Source organism: Nuphar pumila, chromosome 1, assembly GCF_984573655.1.
Source record: "Nuphar pumila chromosome 1, dmNupPumi1.hap1.1, whole genome shotgun sequence".
Classification (NCBI taxonomy): domain Eukaryota; kingdom Viridiplantae; phylum Streptophyta; class Magnoliopsida; order Nymphaeales; family Nymphaeaceae; genus Nuphar; species Nuphar pumila.
In genome coordinates this window covers 20126068-20153289 of record NC_143249.1, presented here as the reverse complement: position 1 = coordinate 20153289, position 27222 = coordinate 20126068, and the positions used below count along the sequence as shown (strand labels likewise).

General features: G+C 36.8%; 1 protein-coding gene across 2 annotated transcripts; it reads left to right on the top strand.

The window, feature by feature from the left end:
- On the top strand, window positions 1–23110 carry LOC149848262 (zinc finger transcription factor YY1-like). 2 transcript variants are annotated; one of them, XM_090010862.1, is made up of 6 exons: window positions 1–123; window positions 4150–4208; window positions 5084–5289; window positions 5846–5935; window positions 17749–17892; window positions 22269–23110. In XM_090010862.1, the coding sequence occupies exons 1-6, from the start codon at window positions 38–40 to the stop codon at window positions 22827–22829; spliced, it is 1146 nt and encodes a 381-aa protein (XP_089866988.1). In that variant the 5' UTR covers window positions 1–37; the 3' UTR covers window positions 22830–23110. The 2 variants fall into 2 exon arrangements, with proteins under 2 accessions (XP_089866988.1, XP_089866996.1); XM_090010870.1 differs by lacking the exon at window positions 17749–17892.
- Window positions 23111–27222: the final 4112 nt, after the last annotated feature.

The window sequence follows — 27222 nt, the reverse complement described above, 5'->3', positions numbered from 1 at the left end:
GAGAGAGAGAGAGAGAGAGAGAGAGAGAGAGTTGCAGATGGAGCAATTAGGGCAATACCCTCTGGAGAGGCGCCCTCTTTCTCTTCGTCCCTTTAAGCCCGCAGTCAAATGGTCCAAAGAATGGTATTCCGCCGTCCCCCAACCTCTTTCCCACCTCTCGATGGCTAGAATCCTTGGTAGATTGATTCGTTGATGAGGCTCTTGTTCATTTTCTTTCGTTTTTGTTCGTTAGTTGTCCGAGTTTTCTTTTTATCAACATGGTGTTCGAGTTCAATAATTTAGTCGTTCTTCTTCCTTTTCGATTCGTGTATCGCTTAGTGTCTGAGTTTCTGAGTGATTTTTGTCCTCTTGGTGTTTGTGCTTTTTATATAAGTTTGTTGCGTATGCGCAATCCTGATTCGTGTTTCATGCTCTTTCACATGATTGTGATCGTGGCGATATGCATATTAATGCTATGTTTTGGTGGTAGAATATGGATTGAGATTATAACTTCAATAAATTGAATTCTGATGGTAGCTTGTTGGATTCTGCGTAAAGTTTTGATTTGAGAGAGAGAGCACATGCATAGTTTTGGTTGTGAAGATGATTATCGAGTTATTGCTTGATGACTTTATTCTTTTTCCTTTTTTTTTTTGGTTAAGATTATTTTGGTTTCTGGAGCTGTGGTGCATTGTTAGGAGAGTTTACCTTCCCTTGCATCAGTTGGCCTTAATGAAACATAATTCAACTTTGGTGTCAGTTGGCCAATGGGAATAAGTTGCAGTAACAATCTATTTTGTACTGTTGAAAGAGTAGAATGGTGGATTTTTTTTTTCACATGGTTATTGGAGCGGGAATGAGAATCAGGAAGCGGTATGGGAGTCAAAATCTGGAAGTAGTCATTTCAAAATTTTAAAGGATTTGAGAAGCGGGAAGCAAGTAGGAAGCAGTAGAGGGAATCATTTATGAAGCTTATGAGCATAAGAATCGGGATTCCTAAAAGAATCGAGATTTCTAAACATAGGAATCAAGATTCTTGAGGGAATAGGTATTCCCATCTTATGAGAATCAAGATTCAGGAAGGAATCTGGATTCCCATCACTGGAACTCGCGATTCCTGACCGATTTTGATTCTAGTAACTATGTTTTTTCACTCCAAATAGTTGTACATGATTGATGGGCGAATGATGTAGCATTGATCACACACAATTATCTTCATTCATGCCTTGGCTTCAGCTAAATTGCCAAAAGTAATAAGGTTATTGTGTAAAACGCTATAGTTTGGGCCACTATAATTTAATTGCATGAAACAATTGTTTAGCTAGTGTTTGGTCACTAGTTTCGGGAATTGCAGGATGGCTCGTTCTTCATGCATGATAGTTGGTGAAAGGATCCGGACTTCTTTTACTAACTTGTAATAAAAGAGCCATTTTGTTCTATGGGAGCAATTACCTTTCTCATCTTCTTTTCTAGTGATGTTATGTGATCTTCGTGGGTGATATTTCATATTATACATGGTTTTTTTCCTTCAACCAAATCTTAGAGTTAAAAATGAAAAAGTTGTTAAACTTTAGGGTTTTAGAAAACATTTGTAAGTTATGGTGGTAGGTTTTCTCCTGATGAACTTGACCAGAAAAAGAATGTTGGCATTATGCAGCAACCTTTTTGTACATACTCTAATGAAACTGGGCAAATAAAGGCAATTTCTAACTGATGTTCCTTGCAGTCCACTATTTGATAGAGTTTTTTGAACTTGTCTTAAACTGAAGCATGCTACATTATGGTCTAGAAACAAAAATCATTTCTGAATGATGTACTGGGTGATTTTATGCCATTGGGAAAGCTTTACAAGAGAAAAGATGATTATCTTGGGTGATGATGTTTCTATTATTATGCCTTTATTCATTTTGATGAGGATCAAAGACATATAACTCATCCAAATCAGAACCACATGCTTCCACGAAAAGGATGAGAGATGCAAAGGTTGCTGATGCTATAATCTAAGGCTTAAACTGGTGTAATGTGATGAAAGTTGGGAGGAGTGTTTTCACAGTGGGGTTCTAACACGTCAATGCTTTGGTGTATTCCACAACTTTGGAAGAGCATGCCTGGTTGTAGGGCTGATCTTTATCACAAGAGGAGAAGAAGACACAAAAAAGATAGAGAATAGAGGCACACTAAAGAGGAAACTTCATTAGCAAAAAAATGAGAAGCAATTACAGCATATTAGGGGTTGATCCCTTATGGTTACACAAAAAGACAAAAAATGTTGACTTTCTAACCTCCTACTATTTACAGAAATGGCCTTCTTAAATAATCATATATACAAGACTAGAAGGGTAGCACCAACACATGCGATACATATATTGCACCATTCTCATGAATTACACTGTTTAACATATCCATATTAGATCAATGTGGATGTGGCACAGCTGCAAATCAATCCATTCTATAGTTAAAATTGTAGCTTAAATAGGCATCATGGAATATTGGTATACTTATTATCAGACTCATTTCCTACCTTTTCCAGCTCTTTGTGTTGTTACTTGGCCAACATTATAAGTTATAATTGGGCATCTTGCAATGTTGTAATATTGAAGATAGTTAGGGTCCTGTTATATATTATAGGTATTTATCCTTATGAATGACATCCATGTAAATTTTGTTTTATTTGGTTTCATTGGGGGATGCAACTTATAATGAGGCATTTGCAATTTCGATGTTTTTGATATTTCATCTGTAATACCTCTTATGCAGTGCCCCTGTGGGGGAAGGTTTCTAACATAAATAACATTTTAATGACTCTAACCCTCATAATACAGGGAACATTAGGGGTCATGGCTGTGCTTTCGTAGTGACTTTTACATTACTTTCATTGTGGCTGGATTTTCACCAGGGAAGAATACTGCTTGTTTAAAAGGGTGCTTGCTTATGACTGCCTATGCACATCAGGCACCTAGACTTCTTTATTTAACTCTCATTAAGTTGAATGGGAAAACACATTCCTACCAAGGCACCGCCTGGCCATGTGGCTATGTTGCTCATGTCAAACAGATGGATAAAGGCTTTATTGAACCTAATGTGTGTGTCTATATATATATACATATTCATTCTCTTGTCTTGAAGCTTCAGTGTCCTTTCCATAAGTTGCCAGTGTATCCTAAGGATGTGCTTAGAAGCTCCTATCTAAAGATTGAAACCCTAGGCTTATACAAACTCTGAAAGATTCATATGAGCAATTGTAGGTCTTGAAAAAAAAGTATGCTGATATTACTGACATGGAGGTCTATTGAAGGATTTTTGCTTGTAATTAAGAATGCAGTTTAGACTGGTGAGAAAACTACCAACCAGAATATCTTATGGATACCCAACCTGATGGTCTGATGAGAGGATGATGGATTGGAAGCTGCATGGACACACAAAGGCAAGGTTGAAATTGCATTAGAAATACATAGAATGGATTCAGATGATCATACGGGAAGAAAATAGGGAATGCTTACACTAAAAACTTCTTGCATCTCTGTGCAAGAACTGACTTCTATTTGAAGGATTTGAGCCTGGGTGGGCGAGAACTAACCATCAAGATATCAGTATCTATGCAAATGTTGCTATAAGTGTGTCTATGATCCACATGGATCTGTACTTTTACTAGTTGCAGTGTCAAACCAAAGCAAAGTGCCAAACTTGAAAGAATTACTGTTTTTACAGCTACAAAGGCAGAGGTCTTCGTAAATGCACGTGTTGGTTCTCTCTCTCTAATATGTGTGTCTGTGATGCTGAAGATAATAAGATTATGGTCTAGACAGTTTTAGCAAATTTTATTATAATCGGGATTCTTTGGAACATAAACATGCAAAGATGGCTGATTCCTTTTTCTGTCTTTTTGCTTACAGTAATTAGTCTTTTGAAAGTGTTATTACAATTAGATGTACGATATATTGTTCATTTTTTTGCCTATTGTCCTTTTCTGTGGATGAATATGAGAGACCTTGATAATTTCAAATGCCTCTTGATATATATGGTTTCCTGTTCGATCAATGCGGTATGAATGGGATTTGGAAATGTGAACAATTGGTTCTAAGAGTTTATTATAATAAAAAATGAGTTGATACACTCGTTTTGTTTGGGCAACCATTTGCTACTTTTACTAATTTGTATTTCATTTTCTAGGGTACCTCAAGAGACCGTCTTATCAGGTGGAAAATGTTTCCTTTTGAAGTGGGTCAAAGGTATGTTTCATAGTTATCTGTATCAGGTGGAATATTCATGCATCAGTTCTTTTGTCATAGTCATGTTATTGTATTATATCTCATGTTTTGGTTGTGAACATCTGATATAAACAGTGACATGACTTCTGGTCCAAATCTGTCAACTGATCCTAATAATTTGAGTCTATGTGGCAAGTTCAAGAAGGTGAACTTGTCTAAGTAATGCCTTATTAAATTATGTTATAGTACTAAAGAAGGAAGGAAGCAGAGTTATTGCATATGGAGGTTATTTATGGACTTCTGTTTTAGTTACTGAGATTCTCCTCAGTTTTCTATTTTCAAGGTTCCTTTGTCTCCTCATCATGGGAATCCCACAATCTCGATTCTACCTGAGTTGTTAACCCAGTTTTGAAATTTGAGTTTTGTCAATATATGAACCATTTTATTACAAAATGTGAACTTTTTTCACACATTAAAGGCTATCATAGTGCTATTGTACCGTACAAGCATAATGGATCTGTTCTACAAAACATTTATCTGCATTATCGTTAGTTTGTTTCATGGTGTGCATTAAAGTTCCTAATGGTCTGTACTTTGTGTAGGCAGTGTATAAATTTGTGTTCGCTGTTTCTGCTTCCCATTTTTCCTATGAAGAAAATGCTGCTCTTGTAGCATATTATTCTGAAGATCCTTGTGGATTGATCAACCACCAAGGCATCAACCAACCATCTGATATATGCATGAGAGAGAAATGTCCCTGAATAATTGCTTTCTTGGTCTATAATTTTCATTGTGTTGCTCCATTGTCATCTTCATCCTCCTCCTCCTGATCATCATCATCACCAACATTATCCATCTTATTCTTCTCCTTTTTGTTTTTCCTTTTTAATCTCAAGAGGAAACATTGAAGGCACTTAAAGAAAAACAAAAGGAGCCAGAACCAGTAGAACAAGAACCAGAACCAGAACCAACAACTGAGGTTCTCTTCCTGTGCAGCTATGAAGGCTGTGGAAAGACATTTGTAGATGCTGGGGCATTAAGGAAGCATTCTCACATTCATGGGGAAAGGCAGTACATTTGTCACTATGAAGGATGCGGAAGGGTAAACTTCTTTTGCAAAAGCTTTAATAACCATCTAGTTATTACTTATTACTGAGTCTTCAGGGCATATTGTCAAATATTTTTTGTGACTGCCATTCTGATATTCAACATCTGATTGTAGCACCTCTAATTACTTTTTGTTGGCGTTGTTGACATTTGATATTTACTAAGATGCATGGATAAGACAAGATAATTCATTTTTAGTTACATATATATCTATAAATATATAAATATAAATATAAACATGTACATAAACAAGTATATATATATATATATATATATATATATATATATATATATAGGATTCATGTGGAAGACCTCACCAAGGACATGGCATTGGATAGAAATGATTGGAGGAAAAGGATTCATGTGGAAGACCCAAAATGAATTTCTTTTTTGGTTCATATCGCTGACCCCAATTGTTTTGGGATGAAGGCGTAGTTGTTGTTGTTGTTGTATATATATATATATATTGTTTAGGCACATTTATGCGTGTTCTTTTCATCCTCTATTGTCTGGTCTCTTAGAATTTTTGACAAAGGTTTATATTTCTACAGAAATTCCTGGATAGCTCCAAACTTAAAAGGCATTTCCTCATACATACTGGAGAAAGGCATTTCATTTGCACCTATGAAGGTTGTGGTAAGGTGATCATCTTTCCTGCTCCAAAGTCCAAAATGTTCTTGTCAGTCACCTGATATTCCTGTCTGCTATTATGGTATGTGCAATGTTTTTTTTTTCTTTTTTTATTTAAGTAGATGGCTTATCGTGGTAGACTCTTTTCTTTGGATAGATGAACCATTGAAATACCTGATCTAACTCTTGGAGATCTTTGATCTGTTCCTAAAGGTCTTGTCATTGCTAATAAGTTTTAAGAACAAATTTTGAAGAGAAAAAGAAGACAAATCAATGATCCAAATCACTCTAAGGTACCATTCGTGTAGGAAAAACTCAAATCGTCACATTCTACTTAACCTTATTTTACTGTAGTAACAAATAAACCATAGGACACATGAATCTCTCATCATCATTATGGTTTGGTTGGATCTTGATGAGAATTTTTGTCAGGCCCACAATTTTTATTTTTGGTCCTTGCTCTTCAAGGAACTTTGGTTTTATTCAATTCACCAATTTCCATGAAAGAGTTAAAATTTAGGGTGTGTTTGGATAACCTTTTAACTGAAGGTAAATAGAAAAAATCGATAATGCAGATTCCTAGAAATTGGAGAGAAATAGAAAAATAAAATACGTGGTTCCATGCCTTTTCACTTTTCTGAGTTTTGTAATTACCACCTAGCAGGTATTCTACCCAAAAAGTCCAAGATTTCTCCTTTTTTGAAGAAAACAATATAATTGAATGCTATTACAGTTCTGTGAAACGACACCCAAATAGGTGAATGTGGCCATCATAGGAATTCTCATTATCAAGGATTCTTGTTGATGGTATCTACATGCACTCCTAGATTTTTTTGGATGGAATATGATTACCACTTAACTAGGTGGTAATTATAATTCCTAGAAAAATTAAAAACTCATGGGGCCAACAAAGTCTCCACTTGTCTCTATTTTTTAGGAATCCTTGTTAATGAGTGATATTATTGAGCTTGTACTTGTCTTCAATCATAAGGTTAGTTGAATACACCCTTGGCAGATAAAAAGCATGCTTAGGCATCATAAGAGAAGGGTGACTAAGTGCCGCTTGTAATGAAAGAAGAACAACAATGCAAGAGAGTGCCTCTTATGCTCTTACAATAACACAATAGCAAAAGCACAAGGACCTCTTATGGGTCAATAAAAGAATACATGCATACAAGCCACTTAGGGGCCAAGAACATGAGTAAAAAATATATGAATTTATTAAAGAACACATGCTTGAGAAAGCATACAATACAAGAGGGGTTTCACCCCTATATATACACCACACACACACACTTAGAGCCTTGGGACCATCCCCAACGACTAGAAATAGAGTTGTTGGGGAGGTCCCAATGACTCTAAGACAAATTACATTAATACCCTTAGCTTTAAGCTAAAGGGCATTATAATAAAATAAAGAAAAAAATGAACATCTAAAATACTGTTGTGCCCCTAATGGGCACTACCTATTATAATATTATGAAAAGGCTAAAATACCCCTAATGGGTATTACCTATTACATCAATATATATATATATATATATATATATATATATATATATATATATATATATATTTTAACACTCCCTCAAACTTATGGTGTAATCACCAAAAGTTTGTCAAGCAAAAAATGAAATCAGTGGGAAAGAAGCGCCTTTATGAAGAAGTCAGCTAGCTGAAATTCTGATGCTAAGACTAAATGATAGTTCTTAAGATACTCTTTATGAATATAATGACAATCCATATCAATATGCTTAGTCCGTTTATGGAAGGTGTAATTGCCAGCTATGCAGATGACACTTTTATTATCACAATATAATTTTGAGGGTGACTGCATAAACACCCACATATCTTCTAACAATTTTCTCAACCACACAATTTCAGATGTCGTGGAGTTCATGACGCGATACTCAACTTCGGTTGACGATAGCGACAACTTCTGCCGCTTCTTGCATTTCCAAGATAGCAATGAATCACCTATAAACACACAAAAGCCTGTAGTTGAGCATCTATTATTAGGATCTCTTCCTAGTCAGAGTCGAGATTTGCAATTAACTCAGGTGGGGAGGAGAAAGACATAACAATTCATTTAGAAACAAAATTTTATAAATATCTAATAATGCACATAACAACACTCATGTGCACAGTTGTAGGGGAATGTTGAAACTGACTTGCTGCACATACTGTATGAGAAATGTCAGGTCATGTGATCGTTAAATAGGTAAGAGCCCCAATCATCTGCGGATAATGAGTGAGGTCATCCAAGGGGGTCCCATCATCGATTTTCATCTTTGCGTTGATAACTTCACGAGTATCCACCATCTTTTCATCAGAAATGCTAGACTTGTCAATAATCTCAGAAGTAAACTTGGATTGAGTTAGAAAATAACCACAAGCAAAATATGCTACCTCAGTCCCTAAAAAATATTGAAGGAAACCTAGATTTGTCATTTCAAAACATTTTTTTAAAACATTTTTTATATAACTAACTTCCTGTTTATCTCTTTCAGTAATGATCATATCATCAATTTAGAGAAGAATAACAACACATGCATCAAAGTGCTTAACAAACATAGCAGTGTCAGTATAACAAGAATTAAAACCAAGTTTAATCATAACAGAGCTAAATCTATCATACCAGGCTTTAGGATCCTGCTTCAAACTATACAAAGCTTTAGGTAAATGAAGAACATTTCCTACTGGAATTTCATATCATGGTGGAGGATCCATGCATACTTCTTTTAATTCACCATTTAAAAAAGCATTTTTGACATTCATCTGATAAATGTGCCAATTCCTAATGGCCGCTATAGCTATAAGGGTTTTGATAGACGACATCCTAGCTACTGGAGCAAAGGTCTCATCATAGTCTATATCATATTTTTGAGAATAACCTTTGGCTACTAAACTACCCTTATATTGCTCAAGAGAGTCATCACTCTTGGTTTTGACCTTGTATACCCATTTGCAACCTATGGACTTTTTCCCTTTAGGTAAGTCTTTTATTGTACAGGTATTGGATTTGTCTAAAGATTCAAGCTTAGTGTTCATAGCATCTATCCAATTCAGGACGATCTTTGGCTTATTTATACGTATTGGGTTTGAAGTAGGAAATATTTTTTGCTAGTCATGCTTTATGTTGAGCGGAAAAGACTCATATGACACTAATCTATCTGGGGGTTTATATTCCTTAGTGGATCTTCTAATGAAACTAGGTTCTTGAGACTCCATGATGGAATATTTTTTTAAAGCACTAGGTCCACTATCACTGCCTCTTCTTCTATACTTCAGGTGGTTCATGTCAATCTATTATCAGGAGTATTTAACTGAGGTTCTTTATTCACACCATCAATGCATAACAAATCTTCCTTATCTTTAGGAAGCAATTCAAATAGAAAAGAGTAATTACTAGTTTTCTTAGCCATATTTTGATCATTTTTTTTCCAAAATGGTCCCATGTCTAGCGATATAAAGTTTATCATTTTTAAGGTCATATCATTTAAAACCTTTCTGTGATTCTCCATATCCGAGGAAGTCACATGTAATAACTCTAGGAAATAATGTCATTTTTTGTTGTAAGAACAAATCATTTGCAACAAAAAGTTCTTAATCTAGAGTAATCAGGAGAAATTTTGTAAAGTTTTTCAACAGGTGAAATGTTTTGAAGCTTTTCAGATGACATTCTATTTATGAGATAGACAACGGTAAGGGCAACCTCGACCCAAAAATCCTTAGGTACATTTTTTGAAATGATAAGAGTTTTGGTAGTTTTTATAATATTCCTATGCTTTCTTTTGGCTAAACCATTTTGTTGAGGGGTGTAAGCACACGATTTTTTATGTGTAATACCATTTAGTTCCAAATATTTTTTGAAATCATTTGACATAAATTCTCCCTTTGAATCAAAGCAAAAAATATCAATATTAGTGTTAAATAAATTTTGGACTAAATTATGAAAAATTTTAAAATTTTCAAATAGTTCATTTTTGTGCCTAAGAAAATGAATCCAAGTATAACTAGAATAATCATCAACAAAAATCATGTAGTAAGCATAACCACCCTTAGATACAATTGGGGCTGAATCCTATACATCGAAATGTATTAATTCAAGTGGTTTAGAAGGAAAGAAGATTCCCTTTTGAAAGGGAATAACCTGTATTTTACCAAGAATGCAATTAGTGCAATCAAAATTTTCATTACAATATTTTTTTCAAATGTGGCATATTGGATAATTTAGATATGTTAGGATGTTCTAGTCTTTGATGCCATAAAAAAATCCAAATCTTGTACATTGCAACAATAATATTTTAGGGATGATCAACCGATTCATGTAGTAAAGATCTTCTTCTCTATGACCTTCCCTAATTTGCAACCTGGACTGGAGATCCCACACTAAACATTGGTTCGATGAAAAGGAGATTTTTACAATCATGATCGACTATTTGAGAAACAAAAAATAAGGTTTAAATTGAGTTTTGGAACAAATCTAAATTTGGGTGTAAAAGAATTTTGAATTACCAATCCCTTTGATATCAAGAAAAGAACCATCTGTACTAAAGACATTAGATCCACTTGAAGTATATCTACATTCAGAAAGTAGAGAGATGTTGAGAGTCATGTGAAAAGAAGCACTAGAGTCCAAAAGCCAAGAAATCTTACTTGGGGGGAGAAGAAGAGGAGATCATGACATCCAAGATGGAGGAGGATGAACCCTTGACAAGCGGTTATAAGACCCCACTAGTTGGGATAAAGACATGTTTTCAATGAATTTTGAATCCCCATTTGTCTCATTCTTGTCTCCTTGTGATGCTTCTACACTAACCACTCTTCACTCATCATTTTTTCACAATTGGGACTTTTTTTTTCTCTTCATCACTACGTTGCCTCTCGAATTGGACTTGGTAAAATGAGGAAACTTGGAGGTGTTGGTGTTGGTATATGGTTCGTGATACAACACATTTTCTTTGGGGTTCCTTGGGCTCTAACATAGTCTTCAACCTAGTTTCCTCCATATATATTTTGACCTATGTCACATGGGTGCGGGTGCGGGGGTGCGACACTTTCAAAAAACTTGGGTGCGGCAAAAAAAAAATACAAAGTCTAAAAGTTGGACATAAATGACCCTTGGTGCGGTCAACGCACCCAGGGTCAGGTTGACCGCACCGGGTGCTGCATGTGCACTCGCGTCGCGTCGACGCGGGTGCGGCACCCAGTTAGGTGAGTCCCTGTGACATATTTTGACCAATACTTCATGAAGAGGTGGAGCCTCATCCTTCTCACAATGAGTAATGGTGACCCTCACGTTTTTTAATTCGGTTCTAAGTCCTTGCATAAATTGAAAAAATTGCTCTTCCAAGTTTTGTTTTTTTTAGACGAACATCATTAGGTGCATCCCAAATAGGCTCGAATTTAGCCATTTGGTCCTGAAGTCTCTTTTAAGCTCCATAATACTCTCTCACACTCTTGTCACCTTGCGTACATTTATGGATTTTGTTTTGTATTTTCATTTATGAGCTACATAGTGTAGGTTTGCTTGATAAATGTCCAAGCCTCATTTGCTCTCTCAAACTCTAAAATGTTGTCACATGGTTTCTCACATATGCTCCCCATGAGAGATAAAACTTTAGTGTGACCTACTTCCCATGCTTTATAGGCATTTTTTGTACTTTAAGATAGCCTTATCTCTCTCTTTTCCTTTAAGAGTCTCCTCTTTAGTCGTATCATCCTCTCCCACAACCACTTTAGTAAGAATGGGTTGAGGTTCCAGAGTAGAACCATCAACCAAGTGTCGTAGCTCCTTCCCTACTAGGATTCTTTTTACTGCGGTGGCCAACATGTTGTAGTTGGTCCCATCAAATTTGATAGGAACAACGATTACAACTTTATTGTCAACCATAAAAGTAAAGAGAAAGATAAAGAGAAAAAGAGAATTTGAGAAAGGAGGGAGAAATACAAGAGAGGTTTCACCCCTATATATACACCACACACATACACTTAGAGCCTTGCGACCATCTCCAACAACAAGAAATAGAGCCGTTGGGGAGGTCCCAACTACTCTAAGACCAATTACATTAATGTCCTTAGCTTTAAGCTAAAGGTCATTATAATAAAATAAAGAAAATAATATAAATAATATTGTTGTCCTCCTAATGGGCAAAACCTATTACAATGCTGGAAAAAGACTAAAATGTAATGAAGTGCCAAATGAGTGAGGCCGATATCTCCAAGAGCAAGCATGAAAGCACACACATACACAAGAAGCCACAAATGGGCAAGATTGCAACAAACCATAAAAGTGGTAAAACACACAAAATAAGGTGAAAAAATATATTCCACTCACATGAGGCTTCACTAGAAGCTTGAAGAATACATGGGGCCAAGCCCCTTATTTATACACACTAAGGGACCCAAGGAGGGGCTCCCATAGAGTCGTTGGAGCCCCTCCAACGATCATATTTATGACTGTTGGAGGGGTCCAACGACTCTTTGTGGACCCATCTCAACCAATAAAGAAAGAAAAGAAAAAAGAAAAAAAGAAAAAGGAAAAAAGAGCATATCTTTTAGGATATGCTTGTACAATGTGAAAAGACTAATTTGCCCCTATTGGGTATTACAAAAGAAATATATATATTTATATATGTAGATAGACACATAGACATATATATATATATATATATGTATAACATATTTTAACAACCTCCCTCAAACACATGGTGAGATCACCGAGAGTTTGCTAAGGAGAAAGTAGAAACAAGGCGATGGCAAAGCTTTGGTGCAGAAGTCCGCCAACTGATACTCGGTAGGAGCATATGGCAGTTGAACGGTGCCCCGTAAGAATTCATCACGAACATAATGACAGTCCATCTCAACGTGCTTTGTTCGTTCATGAAAGGTGTGATTGCTGGCAATATAGATAGAACTCTTGTTGTCGCAACACAACTTCGAAGGAGTTGAGAATGAGATGCTCATATCCTTAAGCAAGCTTCTTAACCATACAATCTGTGGTGGTAGTGGCCTTCGCACGGTACTCTGCTTCGGTAGAAGAGAGAGAAACTTTATGGTGCTTCTTACATCTCCATGAAATAAGTGACTCTCCAAGAAATACACAATAACCTGTGGTGGAAATATGATCATCGGGGTTACCCCCCAATCAGAGTCAATATAAACAAGTAAAGTAAGAGGTGAAGAAGAGGGTAAGAATAATCCTTTAGTTATGGTGCTTTTCAAATATCTGATAATTCTCATGACTGCGGCCATGTGAATGGTAGAAGGAGCAGTCTGAAATTGGCTTGCACTATGAACCACATGAGAAATATCGGGCGTGGTGATAGATAAATATGTGAGTGACCCAATCAACTGACGATAAGGTGTGAGATTTGCTAAAGGAGTGCCATCACTAGCTCTCATCTTGGCGTTGATCACTTTTGGAGTCTCCACCTTCTTGTCATCTGTCAGCCCAGATCAAACAATAATGTCAGAGGCAAGCTTTTTCTGAGAGAGAACATACCCTTTGGGGGGAGTATGCAACTTCAATTTCTAAAAAATACCTTAGAAAACCAAGGTCAGACATATCAAAATTTTCTTTAAGAATATTTTTAATAAGGCCAATACTCTTTTTATTATTACATGTGATAATTATGTCATCAACATATAACAACAAAATTGTTATGTACTCATTAGAAGTTTTAACAAACAAAGCAGTATCAGTATAACATGAGGAAAAATCATTATCGAGAATTACTTTGCTAAAAAGATCATACCAAACTTTTGGTGCTTGTTTAAGACCATAGAGAGCTTTATTTAACTTAAGAATATTTCCTTTACCAATTTCAAGACCGGGCAGAGGATCCATAAGAACTTCTTCACATAGAATTTCATTTAAAAACGCATTTTAAACATCAAGTTGATATATCGGCCATCGCTTAATGGAGGCTAAGGCAATTAATGTTCGCACACTAGTCATTTTAGCTACTGGAGCAAAGATTTTTTCATAATCAATCCCATATTCTTGGGCGTAGCCTTTTGCAACCAAACGAGTTTTGTATCTTTCTAGAGATCCATCATATTTGGTTTTGACTTTATACACTCATCTACCACCCAATTGCCTTTTTTCCTAATGGTTGACGAATAATGCTCTAAGTTTGGGCTTTGTTAAGAGCCTCTAATTCAATTTTCATGGCTTCAACCTAATGTGGATGATCTTTAGCTTCTTTAAATGAAGTAGGCTCATGATACAAATGTATTAACATGAGACAAGTCCTATAATTAGGTGAAAAAGATTCATAAGACACAAATTTTTGTGGTGGCCTACTATTACGAGAAGATCTCCTAGGTGGATCAATAGGTTTTTCTAAAGAGAAGTCTTGAGAATATCTCTTAAGAGCAGGTTGATATTCATTTCCTAACCGTCGGGTATATACATTTATATAATTAAGGTTCTCATTTTGAGAAACATTATCATGTTGTGGTATATCATTATGATGTAAATGCCATCACAAGTGTCATCGCAAATAATTGCATCAGGAGACTCAATTCTAGGAGCTAAGTCAAATAAGAAAGAATAATCAATGTCTTCTCTAGATGTGTGGATATCAAAACCATTTTGTTCTTCAAGAAAGTTTACATTTCTTGACACACTGTTTATTGTTTCGAATATCATAGCATCTGTAGCCTTTTTTATTTTCATCATAGCCAATGAATACACATTCAAGAGCTTTGGGTGATAATTTATTTTGTCCTTGAACAAGAAAAAAGCATTTACATCCAAATATCCTTAGTCTATTAAAATCTAGAGTAATTTTAAATAAATTTTCAAAAGGTGATACATTTTTTAAAGAAGAAGAGGGCATACGATTGATAATTTGTTGCGGTAAAAAGAGCTTTGGCCCAAAAGTTTTTAGGAACATTTTTAGAGACAAGAAGTGTTCTTGTAGTTTCAATTAAATGTCTATATTTCCTTTCCGCAAGACCATTTTGTTGCGGAGTTTTAGGACAAGATCGTTGGTGCAAAATTTCATTTATTTTGAAATAATTTTGAAAATCTTTAGACATGTACTCACCTCCAGAATTGGATCTAAATATAGCTATATTGTTTTGAAATTGATTTTGAATAAGAACATGAAATTCTTTAAAATTAGTGAAGACATCGGATTTGTTTTTAATAATGTATACCCATGAATATCTAGTAAAGTCATCAATAAAAGTAACATAGTGAGAATATCCCCCTTTGGACATAACGGGTGCTGGCCCCCATACATTGGAATGCACAAGTTCAAAAGGTCTTTTTGACACAAAATTACTATGCGAATACGGAAGCGAATGAATCTTTCTAAGAATACAATCATTACATGTAAATGTATTTGTATTACAAAATTTTTCCAAAGAAGGAAAGAGATACAACTTGGAAATACTAGGATGCCCATGCCTCTTATGCCAAGTCTCAATATCTTTAGATTGAACATGATTACAAAATGATTTGGATGGCAAAGACAAAAAATCCATATAATAAAGATCCCTTCTTCTATGGCCTTGCCCAATCCGCTTTCTAGACCGGAGATCCTGCACATAGCAATGGGTAGGTGAAAAAGTGACATTATATTCAAAATCGGTAATTTGAGAAACGAAAAAAAGATTTAAATTAAGTTTTGGAATAATTCGGATTTTGGGAACAAAAAAATCTTTGTTTTGGTCATAAGTTTTTTCAAGGTTTCCAATGCCTTCAACATCCAAGAATGTTCCATCGGCGGTGAAAACATATGATTTGAATTTATTGAGACTTGGTTTTGACAAAAGTGATGCATTTGGAGTCATATGAAAGGAGGCACCTGAGTCAAGAATCCAAGAGGTCATACCTGAAAAAGAGGAGATGGCGGCACCATAAGTGGAGGGTGAGGAGGATGCAATAGAGGAATTCATCTTGAAGAGTTTCGGTAAGATGAGCGATGGACTCCTTTATGTCTCCATCCTTCTTTGAATCTTCATTTGTGTTTGGAGGAATTTCACCAATGGAAGCCACCTTCTTGAATTTGGGGCAATCCGGATGAATATGGCCCGGTTCATTACAATTATGACAAATAATTTTTCTTTCTCCACCACCATTATTGTTCAAAAAATGGGGTGGTTTATATGATCTTACATTGTTGCCGGGTCTAGACACAACATGAACTTCATCAACATCTCTTTTCAAGGCCAAATGAGTTTCTTCTTGACATAAGTCAGCCAAAATATCACTTAGAGGAGTAGACGCCCTATAAAGAAGGGATCCTCTAAGTTGCTCGAATTCGGGACGAAGCTCATGAATAAATTGGAAAAACCTCTCTTTTTCCATTTGCTCTTGCCTCATAGCAATAACACTACCTTCCCATTGAGGTTCGAGAAGAACAAGTTCATCCCATAAAGAAGATAAGGCACTATAATAGTCCCTAATACTCATATCACCTTGCTTGGTAGCACTTACCTTTTCTTGTAGAAAGAAATGCCTAGCAAGGTCTCTTTGAGTGTACATTGTCTTTCATAAAGAACCAAGCTTCATTAGCCTTCTTGAACTTTGCAAGATTTGCACAAATCTTTAATTCGAAATTATTCATGAACCATGTTAGAATTTTAGCATGCTCACTTTCCCAATCTTCCATTTTTGAAGAGAAATCAAGAATAACCTTCACTTTTTCCTCTTGGTTTAATGCTCTTTCCTCATTTCCTTCAAACTTAGTTAACTTCAATTGTGGTTTCGGAATGGTTCCACACACATAACCCCAAAGTTTTTTTTACCTTTGAGGTTATTTTCCATAGCGGCCGCCCAGATTCGGTAATTGGTCCCATCCAATTTGAATGAAAGGTCAATTTTTGCATCTTTGTTGGCTATATATAGAAAAAAGAGTTTGAAAGTAAGAAAGATGAGTGATATTACTTGTCAAGAGAGGATCCGATGAAGCTTTCTCAACCAAGGCTCTGATACCATGTAATGAAGTGCCAAATGAGTGAGGTGATATCTCCAAGAGCAAGCATGAAAGCACGCACATACACAAGAAGCCACAAAGGGGCAAGATTGCAACAAACCACAAAAGTAGTAAAACACACAAAATAAGGTGAAAAAATATATTCCACTCACATAAGGCTTCACTAGAAGCTTGAAGAATACATGGGGCCAAGCCTCTTATTTATACACACTAAGGGACCCAAGGAGGGGCTCCCATAGAGTCGTTGGAGCCCCTCCAACGGTCATATTTATGACCGTTGGAGGGGTCCAACGACTCTTTGTGGACCCCTCTCAACCAATAAAGAAAGAAAAGAAAAGAAAAGGGGAAAAAGAGCATATCTTTTAGGATATGCGTGTACAATATGAAAAGACTAATTTGCCCCTATTGGGTATTACAAAAGAAATATATATATATATATATGTAGATAGACACATAGACATATATATGTAATATATATATGTATATATGTATAACATATTTTAACATAAAATACCCCTAATGAGTATTACCTATTACATCAATAGAATAAATAAATAAATGAATATATATATAGTTATATACATTTTAATCTGTATATATATACTTTAACACCTCTCACTAGGCATATTACCCAATTGGAACCATTGGAGGTCAGAATTCTAAGAACAAACTTTCTGTTATCTGATATTTTTATCTGTTTTCATGAATTTCCGTTAAATCAATTAGGGAATTTTCATGTGTTTATGCATTCACTATTTCTTTCTTTAGATGTAGATGGCAAAAAAAGAAAAATATTCAATAATAATTAGTTTCTGTTTATGGTATGTTCTGATAAAATCCCCTATTTCTTGATTGACTAATGGTCACAGGCTTTCTCCTTAGATTTCAATTTGAGGGCACATATGAAGACACATTCACATGAGAACTATCATGTCTGCCCTTACAAAGAGTGTGGAAAGAGATATGCTCATGAATACAAACTAAAAGCACATATCAAGTCACACCATGAGAAGGTTGGTATTGAAAAGTTGACACATCTTTGTGCTGCAATTTAGGTTCGATGATGCATTATTGGTGTTGATTTATCAAATTGAAATCAGCTTTTCATGTTTCAAGTTGTCATTGATATAAGGCTCATGCATATATTAACCATGATAGATCATATTTCATGGGTGAAGAGAATGAAATGGATTTCCTACTCAGCTTTGCCACAAGTTTATTAGCATGCATGTTATGATAGTTTTGGGAACCTGTGTAGTCTGCTTTGTACTCTTATTCAGAAGTGCAATTCTGATGTTCATTTTTGCGATTGGTCTTTGAGGCAAATTATTATATAGTATGTCTACTAAGCAAAATTATTGTGCTTTTTTTCGTGTGTTTGTGTGTGCGTGCGTCGGTGCCTGTTTAGAGTTGGTGTAGGCTGGTCCCTAGTTGAATCTATATTCCATATCCTTACCCCTAAATCTTTAGTTTCTAGATATTTAAGGTACCATGACCCACATTAGATAGGTGAAATTCAATAATCACATGAGTTTTAGCTCAAATTGATATTGTGAAGCATTACAATGTGGATTCATTTTGATGTCCTAAACAAAGGAAAAATTGTTTATTTACATATTTGTTTGAGTCCACATGCATGAGCAGAGCCAATCTCAAGCAGAGAATGAACCTGGTTCTTCGAGCTTGTCTTGGTGAAAATGTGTGGGCTCGATTCATCTCATGTCTAAGTCAGGCTTCGTTGGGCCGCATTCTTGGCTTGACTGAGTTTAGTTTGATCAAAGCTATAAACCTTTTTAATGCTTTATTGTGGAGGTGACTTTGGGATTTGAAACAATTACCTCTCCAAAATGATGCAATGTCCTTAAGGGCCTGTTTGGAATCTGTAGCTGGGATGGGCGTTTATGGAGTTTATGCATTTGAAGAAGTGGCAGCTGCCAAATCCATGATTTAGTGTAAATACAAAGGAGAAAGGGCCTCACTTCCCATTCCAAATGCATAAACGCCCATCCCAGCGCTGAGATTCCAAACAGGACCACCAAGGTAGTTTGACCAAGATTTTACCTCGGGACCACCAAATGCATAAACGCTCATCCCAGCGCTGAGATTCCAAACAAGCCCTAATGTTACTCCATAGTCAACACTTACGATGAAGTAGGTAATATATATATATATATATATATATATATATATATTTTATAAGAATTTGTTTGCAATAAAATTATAAGAGTGTTGTAATGAGCCCAAGCTCAGGGATTGGGCTCAACACATTAATGTAAATGAGCCTAGGCTCATTAAATTAAGTAAGCCTGATTAAGACAACCATATTCTTTATGTGAACCACACCTGGATTAGCATATGCCTAAGCTAGATGCATTTGTATCTGGACTTCAACTCTTTAACCAAAGTCGGATATGCTGTCAGGCTCCACTAGATCTGACCTCTTTACTGCCCCAGGTGTGCCTCTTTTATAACGGGAGGGACATGAAATCAATCTGGTTTCTTTTTTCATAAATTGGTTGTCTTTTCAATCACATTTGTCTCTTCTAGAGGGATGTATATCTGATTGACACAAAGTAGTCCAACAGTATCTGAGAGTTTATGGCACTACTATCAGACAAAAGCCTGCAGGCAACTATCAGTGAGTTAAAGCCACCTCCTCTTACATAGGGGTGGCAAAACCTGACACGACCCGCCAACCCGCTTCTTAGGCAGGTTCGGGTTTGGCTTAAACGGGTTCGTGTCATAAACGGGTCGACCTGCCTAACCCGTTTATTAAACGGGTCGGGTTCGTGTTAGGGGTATGCCAACTCGTCTGACCCGTTTAATAAACGGGTTAGGCGGGCGGGTCAACCCGTTTACCCGACCCGACCCGCCCACCAGCCCGTTTACCCGACCCCGACCCGCCTGCCAACCCGTTTACCCGACCCCGACCCGCCTGCCAACCCGTTTACCCGAACCCAACCCTCCAACCCGCCCACCAACCCATTTATTAAACCTGAACATCTTCTCGAGAAAACCCTAAGTTCGACTGTTCGAGGGATGCTCTACGGTGGGAGTCTGGGAGATCGAGAAACAGAAGATCCGTAGATTCCGCATGGAGTTGATCGCGGTGGACATCGAGACAAGGCGCCTGATCGAGGAGGAGGTCCACAGGGAGATCGCACTCGAGCGGGAGCTTGTGCTCCGGTGGGAGAGCCGAATGCTCGATGTGATGGCTTCTCCAGTCCTGTAAATTAGGGCAGAGAACCGCTTCTCGCTCGCTCCGCAGTCGTTGCCAGAGTTGAGGTCGGTGATCGATCGGTTTCGGCCAGAGGTAGGAGCTTTCCGGCCGGAGGCGGGGGATTTCGTCCGGTGGTTTCTGGAGCCGAGGGTTGTGGAGAGAATGCCGACGGCCCGCCCAAACTCGTTCGAACTTAGGGTTTTCTGTAGCTCATTCGAACTTAGGGTTTTCTCGAGCAGATGTAGCGACCCGCCCGCCAACCCATTTACCCGACCCGACCCGATTATTAAACGGGTTACCGTGTCGTGTCGGGTTGCCTGTTTAATAAATGGGTTGGGTTCGTGTTTGCCACAGCCGACCCGTTTAATAAACGGGTCGGGTTCATGTTGAGGTATGCTGACTCGCCAACCCGCCGACACGACCCGATTGCCACCCCTACTCTTACATACCATGGGTTCCCATAGTGCACGTTTTCCAACTCTTTCAAAGTTGTTATTTATTCACTCTTGGTAGTGCCAACTGGTTGTGTGTGCTGAATAATTTACAAAAAGCCACTTAATGTTTTGGTGCTTACCAGTGCTGTTAAAAGCGTGCCTCGAGGTGAGGCACTGCCTTGAGGCGCATTGGAAAAGCGTGGATGCCATGAGGCGTGCACCTCATAGGTTAATAGGCACACACCTCATGGCGAGTCATGCCTTAGGTTGAGGCATGCACCTCATTGAGGTTGGGTCAAAGCCCCCATTTGACCCAAATTAAGGGAGGCCCTGATTAGGGCACCCCTCCCCGTCTCTCTCTCTCTCTCTCTCTCTCTCTCTGTGTGTGTGTCTCTTCCTCTCGTCTGTCTCTCTCCCTGCAGAAAGGAAGAATAATAAGATGAATAAGGTTTTCTTGTCTCTCTCTGTTCTTGGACAATCAAGCCTGGTAATCAGAAAATTACTTTGTTCTTGTTAATTAAGTAATTAATTATATATATTGATTTAGTAATTCATTGATTTGTTGCTTATTTATGCTTTGTAAGATCAATATGCTATTTGTATTATGTAATTGTGTATACTATGTATAACTATGTGTGGTGAATAACATTATGTTGTCCTTTGTACAAATATGTAGAGTGGTTCTTGCTAGTTATTGCTATTTTCTGAAGATTGTTTACTAAAATACCCAATTATTCATTAATAGTATATAAATGATGCATCTTTATTTTTGTTTTTTATTTGGTCAAAATTTTAATAGTTTTTGTGAAGCTTAAACCTTACGCCTCCCTACATCTCAACGCTATTCACAACATTGGTGCTTACATTTTTCCACCTGCTTTTATAATTTATGTTTCAAACACATGTTTAGTCTAAAAATCATTTTGTTGATCTTTCTTTTGTCAAACTAAGTAACTAAAATGCTTTCATTGTTGATTTGTTTAACTAAAGACCATAATATGACATGAATTGTTCTATTAGAAAGGACAAAAGTCATCCTCAGGCATGTATTTGAAACACATCAGATAAAGTATGAGGTTGAATGTAATAACCCATATGTAGGGTGGTTTTCTGTAAATTGCTAATAAGTAGTGTTGTAAACGGTTTGGATTTGGGTTGGATGTAGCTAATACCAGTTCCAACTAATTGGATGTTGGTTAGATGGATTCAAATTTGGCTTCGGATTGCAAAAAGCTCATACCAGAACCAATCTTTTTACATGTAATTGGTTTTGGATATCCATCAATCCATCAAATCTGGATTTCTGTCAGATTTGGCAGCAAAATGTTAAAACTATATCCCAGTCTGATTATAATTGGATATGGTTTCAGCTTACACAATCACACTAAATGGTGTTAGATTTGGTCAGATGTGGGATACAATCTGATCGATTGGCATCCCTACTAATAGTGTATGTGCTTTCTATGTTTGTACATGCACACCCACACCCAGAGAGAGAGAGAGAGAGAGAGAGAGAGAGAGAGAGAGAGAGAGAGAGAGAGAGAGAGAGAGAGAGAGAGAGAGAGAGATAATTGAATGTCTATGCTTTACGGGTTACCTGATCATTGCCAAACTCACTGTTTATTGTGGAACCTTCAACTTGTAGTTCAGATAGAGTAATTTCGCTAGTATTATTTCATCCTTCTAGTAGTGTTTAATGTGAAACTTTTATCTGCATTCTGTCATTGATTTTCAGAATATGCCAGCAGAAGCAAAACACAATGTGCAGATGGAAAAGCTACAGAGTACCCCAAAACCTCCCTCTGTACTATATGGTTCTGCTTCATCAGATCGTCCTTATGCATGTCCTTACGAAGGTTGTGGAAAGTCCTATATCCATGAATACAAATTGAACCTCCATCTTAGAAGAGAACATCCTGGACATAACGCAGAAGAAAATGGGAAGCATGCCCAACATGACATGGACAATGAGATGGATGAAGCCAGTGACCAAGATGCGTATGCATCAAAAAGTGGCAGTGCCAAGGCTGCAAAACGGAGCAAACCTAATCTAGGTTCAAAGATGCCACCTGCTAAGATAACCCAGAGGAAAGGGTCAGCAGTGTCCACACCGCCTGCAATTCCCATAACTGCACCTATGAACCCAAACACAAGAGTGAAGCAGCAGTGGCCTACAAAAGATGTGTACGAGGAAGACAGTGAAGAGACTGAAGAAGATCACGAAAATGCAGAAGAGGAAGGATGGCAGTACGGAGAAGCAAACGAAGACTCTGAAGAGACAGAGTACGAGGACTGAGGCGTATTGTAAGATGTCCCCAATCTGTTTGATATAAAGATAAATGCTCTATAATATGTTTACCCTTTTTCATTTTCTCCTTTAGAATGATTTTAGTGGAAGCTGATTGATTCAAATATAATAGGTGTTTCTTGCTGTTAAGGCATTGATTCTTCCATCAGCGTTTTTTTGGTTCACCAATTAGCTGTTAAGGTGCTGGTCTGTTCACAATCTGTTTGATTATTATTATTATTTTCTTTTTTACTAGGAAACCACTGGTTTTCTAGGATTGCTGGAAGGAATCCGCGTGTCATAGGACAATTAAATTAAACAGCTTATTGCGTTGAGCTGCAATGCAGTGCTTGTTGCAGTTTCTGCCACAGTGACAGCATCGAGTTAACGCACCTTGCTTCTTTTTCGAGTGTTACATGACTGCAAAATCAATGACTTGTCTTCCGCATTGTTTGCTTAATCATACGGACACCCTTCCCATTGGAATTGAATGTAGAATCTGAGTGGTATATGAGATATGGTACAATTTATTAATCTATTTTCAAAGTAAAAGGAACATGTTACTTTGAGAAATTTGTTGAAGCAGCCAAACCACTGCTAATCCAATAAGTCAAATCAATTTTAGTGACATCGAATTGATTCAAGCAACCAACAAAAAGATCCCAAGATATATTCATGCAAGTAGTACTAGGAAAACAAGGAAATAGAGAAACAAGAGAGTTACTATATGAGAATTTAATATGTTTCACCTACAAAGTGGCCACATCCTAGGCAATGCCAGAAAATAAAAATTCACTATCAACAATAGCATTATGAGGGATTGCAAGATTAGGGAATAACCTTTTTCAATTCGATGGGAATTCCCACAAACAAAATCACAATAAGAAAATGCTCTTTTTTCTCTCTTCTATTATCAGAAAAATTCATCCCATCTCTACCAACGGGGCCTCCACATGGTTGGTAGGAGCTGTCAGTGCACGTCTCCTTGTGGTGGGACGTTGCAGGTTCAAACCCTGGTGGGTGTCTGCCTAACCCCAGCTTGCCTTTCAAAAAAAAAAAATCATCCCATCTCTAACATTACGACGACCTACCTTTTTTCTCTAATGTAACCAAAATACCCTCAACAATAAATAAAGCAACTCATTAACATCAAGAGACAAAAGATAGGTGATTTAAAACCCCTAGCCTAACATTTGGTTCATGAAAATGTATGCTAATGAGCTAAATCTCAGCTAATCATGGCTAAAAACTAACCCAATGAGAGAGAGATTTTAGGCATAACCCTTTTGAAAGGGGCATGTGAAAGTTTCATTGATTGATTTTAGGGAAATTTACAGGTTGATGTCTACCCTATGGCAAGTATAATTTTAGCTGCCTCAAGTTTTACACATTTAAGATAAACGCCCAACTTTTTAAAAAACTGATCCAATGGCTGTGTAGGTTACTATTGTTCACCTAACTATATTTAACTCTTAAAAATTGGAGTTTTAATCGTTTCTTTACTTTGAATTACTGAATGCCTTGAGAGAGAGATAAGACATTTTAGAGGAAAAAAATGCAAAATTTTAATAAAAATTATACAAAAAGTAACTCAGGCAGCCATCCGATCAATTCTTAGAAAGTTAGGCATATATATTAAAAATATGAGGAACGTAAGCTATAAGTTAGTTGCCTATGTGCAACTTGCCCTTGATTTTTTCCAAACAATTTCTTATAAAGTTAGTCGTTTATATAAAATGTTTGAAATATGAGGGACTTAAGCCATAAGTTAGTTGCCTATTTGCATCTTACCCTTGATTTTTTTAAGAATAAAAAAACTTGTTCTTTTGCCAGATGGGCAGTAATCAAATGAATGCTTTTGAAGGGGGTGCTTTTCACTTTAAATTTCTTTTGGCTCATAGTGTTTCAAATCAAGTGGCCATCAGATCGACCAATTAGTTTACTGCAGGTGGTATCCCATTGGTAAGCGGGGTCCTGTGTTAAGTTGAAGGCCTAGGATCGAATCTCTCTGTCACATGAGGTGGCTGTTGTTCTGGTAGAGGTCCGCCAAACCCCAGCTTGCCTTTCAAAACAAAAAAGAACATGATATGAACATGCAGAAATTGAAAGTTGATGAGAACAAAAAACTCCATTGAAAGAAACTGAAACAAAGTATAAACAGTTTTTTTTTAAGAGAAAGCTGGGGTTAGGCAGGTCCTTACCAGTTATACAACCATACCATTAGGATTCGAACTTGCAACGTCCTAACACAAAGTGACGTGCACGACAAGCGGAGCCATCTTGCTAGAAGGCTCAGTGTGGTTGGTAGAAGCTGTCAGTGCAAGTCTCCTTGTGGTGGGACGTTGCAGGTTGAAAACCCAGTGGTACGTTGAATAATGACTTGTGGGGTCTGCCTAACCCATCTTGCTTTTTTGAAAAAAAACAGGTTGGTTAGTACTATTAAAGGGTGAATCCCACGAAAGTTTGCCACTTTGAAATTTACAACTCATGGTCCTTTCAATGGAGGATAGCCTCTCTTGAGGAGGCTTTTTTCATAGATGAGGTCAAGTGGGTCATTTGGGTCCTACCTTCGGGTAAAGCCCCGGGTATGAACAATTTTCCTATCGAGTTCTTTCGTATCATTTTAGATGTGAGGGTGATTTTATGGCGATGATGACATAGTCCTTTGAAAATGCTAAGCTCTCAGGTAAAAGTTTTGCAAAACTATGATGGTTCTCATTCCTAAGGAGGGGGGAGTTGACGACATTAGTCACCTTCGACCTATTTCTTTGTTTGGGTGTGTGTACAAGGTCATTTTAAAAGCCTTAACTAAAAGGCTTAAGGGTGTGAGTCATAAGGTGGTTTCCTTAGTGCAGTGTACCTTTAATCCTGGTAGGTAAGAGTGAGTTGTGTGTTCGCCCCCGAACACAAATTCGTGTGTTACGGAAGAATATCTTGGGACCCACGATAATTCATATGCCAATGTTACCCATGATGATTTTATAATAAAATAACATATAAAAAAGATAGATATGTGTTTGACAGAAATGTCGTTTTGTAAGATAGATATGGATTTGATGAAAATATCCGCCCATAAATAGCTTTGCACATTCCCGCGAGTTCAACTTTCCGCCTTGGTTTTTAGCTTGTGTTACAACACATTGCCGCCTTCTCGTTTCTGCCTTGTGTTACAAAATATTCTTGGGTTCGTTCATACCTTGTGGAGATAACTATAAATCGATCGACTGGTTCGATCATTGGTGGACGTCATAGAGAGATTTGTCAGCCATCTCTTTTTACAGTCTTCTCGTCTTTTTTATTTTTGTTAGGCAGTATAAAAAAAAGCAATGACACACAAACATTTCAACAAGTGCCATTAAGGCGTCGTGAGTACATTTCCATGTCATCATGCTATTGTTGAAGAACACATGTCGTCGTGAGTGCCATTAAGGCATTATTTTGTTATTACAGATGGATGTTGGTTTTTCGATAATTGAAAATTTGAAGATATTTGTAAGACACTTGGACTTGTTGAAAAGAATGTTTGGTTACAGATGCTAAGAAGGGTCTCTACTCCATCTGATATTGTTCATTCACTCAGTATATGCAATGTAATGCAAATCACGGTTGTAGTAACATACTACCAATTTGTGAGATATTGTTTTGTTTGTTAATACCAATTTCTAAGCTATTATGCTGAATTGCGGTATCGATTTGTAATATATTATGCGATATGTATATCGATTTGTAAGATATTATGTATTTTCTAGTATTAACTTGTAAGATATTTGTAGTATGATTTTAAAATGTGTACATGAAGAATTTACATTATTGCACGCTTGCAGTGGTGATTTGTGTATTCAAATCGCTACTCATTTAGCGATTTCTATTGACAAATCGTTGTCGCATCTATCCTTCACATGTACAAATTATTGTAAATACAGAACACTTTTTTCCTTCCAACATGTTATATAAATCGTTATATCATATATTGTCCTATAGCGATTTACACAATGACGTCTATGTCGGAGATAACAATTTGCCTTTGCTATAAATAACAACCTAACTTATTGACGTGTATAGTAAAAGTGATTTATTATATAGCCCATCGGTGCGATTTATAACTACATCAATTTATATAGTGTCTTATGTAAAAGGTTGAAAAACACAAATCTTTTTATTCTGGAAGTATATATCAACATTCCTCTTGATATCAACATTTATCGATATTTATCAGCATTCCTCTTGAATTTGGGATAATTCTTGAATTTTTATTTCAACTTAGAGAGATTTACATAATTTGTATACACAGTCTTACAAAAATTGTATATACAGTCTATAAAATCAGTTACAAATCTCTATACATCATATTACTTCTGAGGGGCTTGCGTCGTTCGTTGCCTTCTAGGTATTTTTGACGTTT

Coding starts and splice junctions, on each gene's coding strand:
- LOC149848262 (XM_090010862.1), top strand. CDS start 38: ATGGAGCAATTAGGGCAATACCCTCTGGAGAGGCGCCCTCTTTCTCTT. Junction 5,290..5,845: donor ACTATGAAGGATGCGGAAGG/GTAAACTTCTTT, acceptor ATATTTCTACAG/AAATTCCTGGATAGCTCCAA. Junction 17,893..22,268: donor TCAAGTCACACCATGAGAAG/GTTGGTATTGAA, acceptor ATTGATTTTCAG/AATATGCCAGCAGAAGCAAA.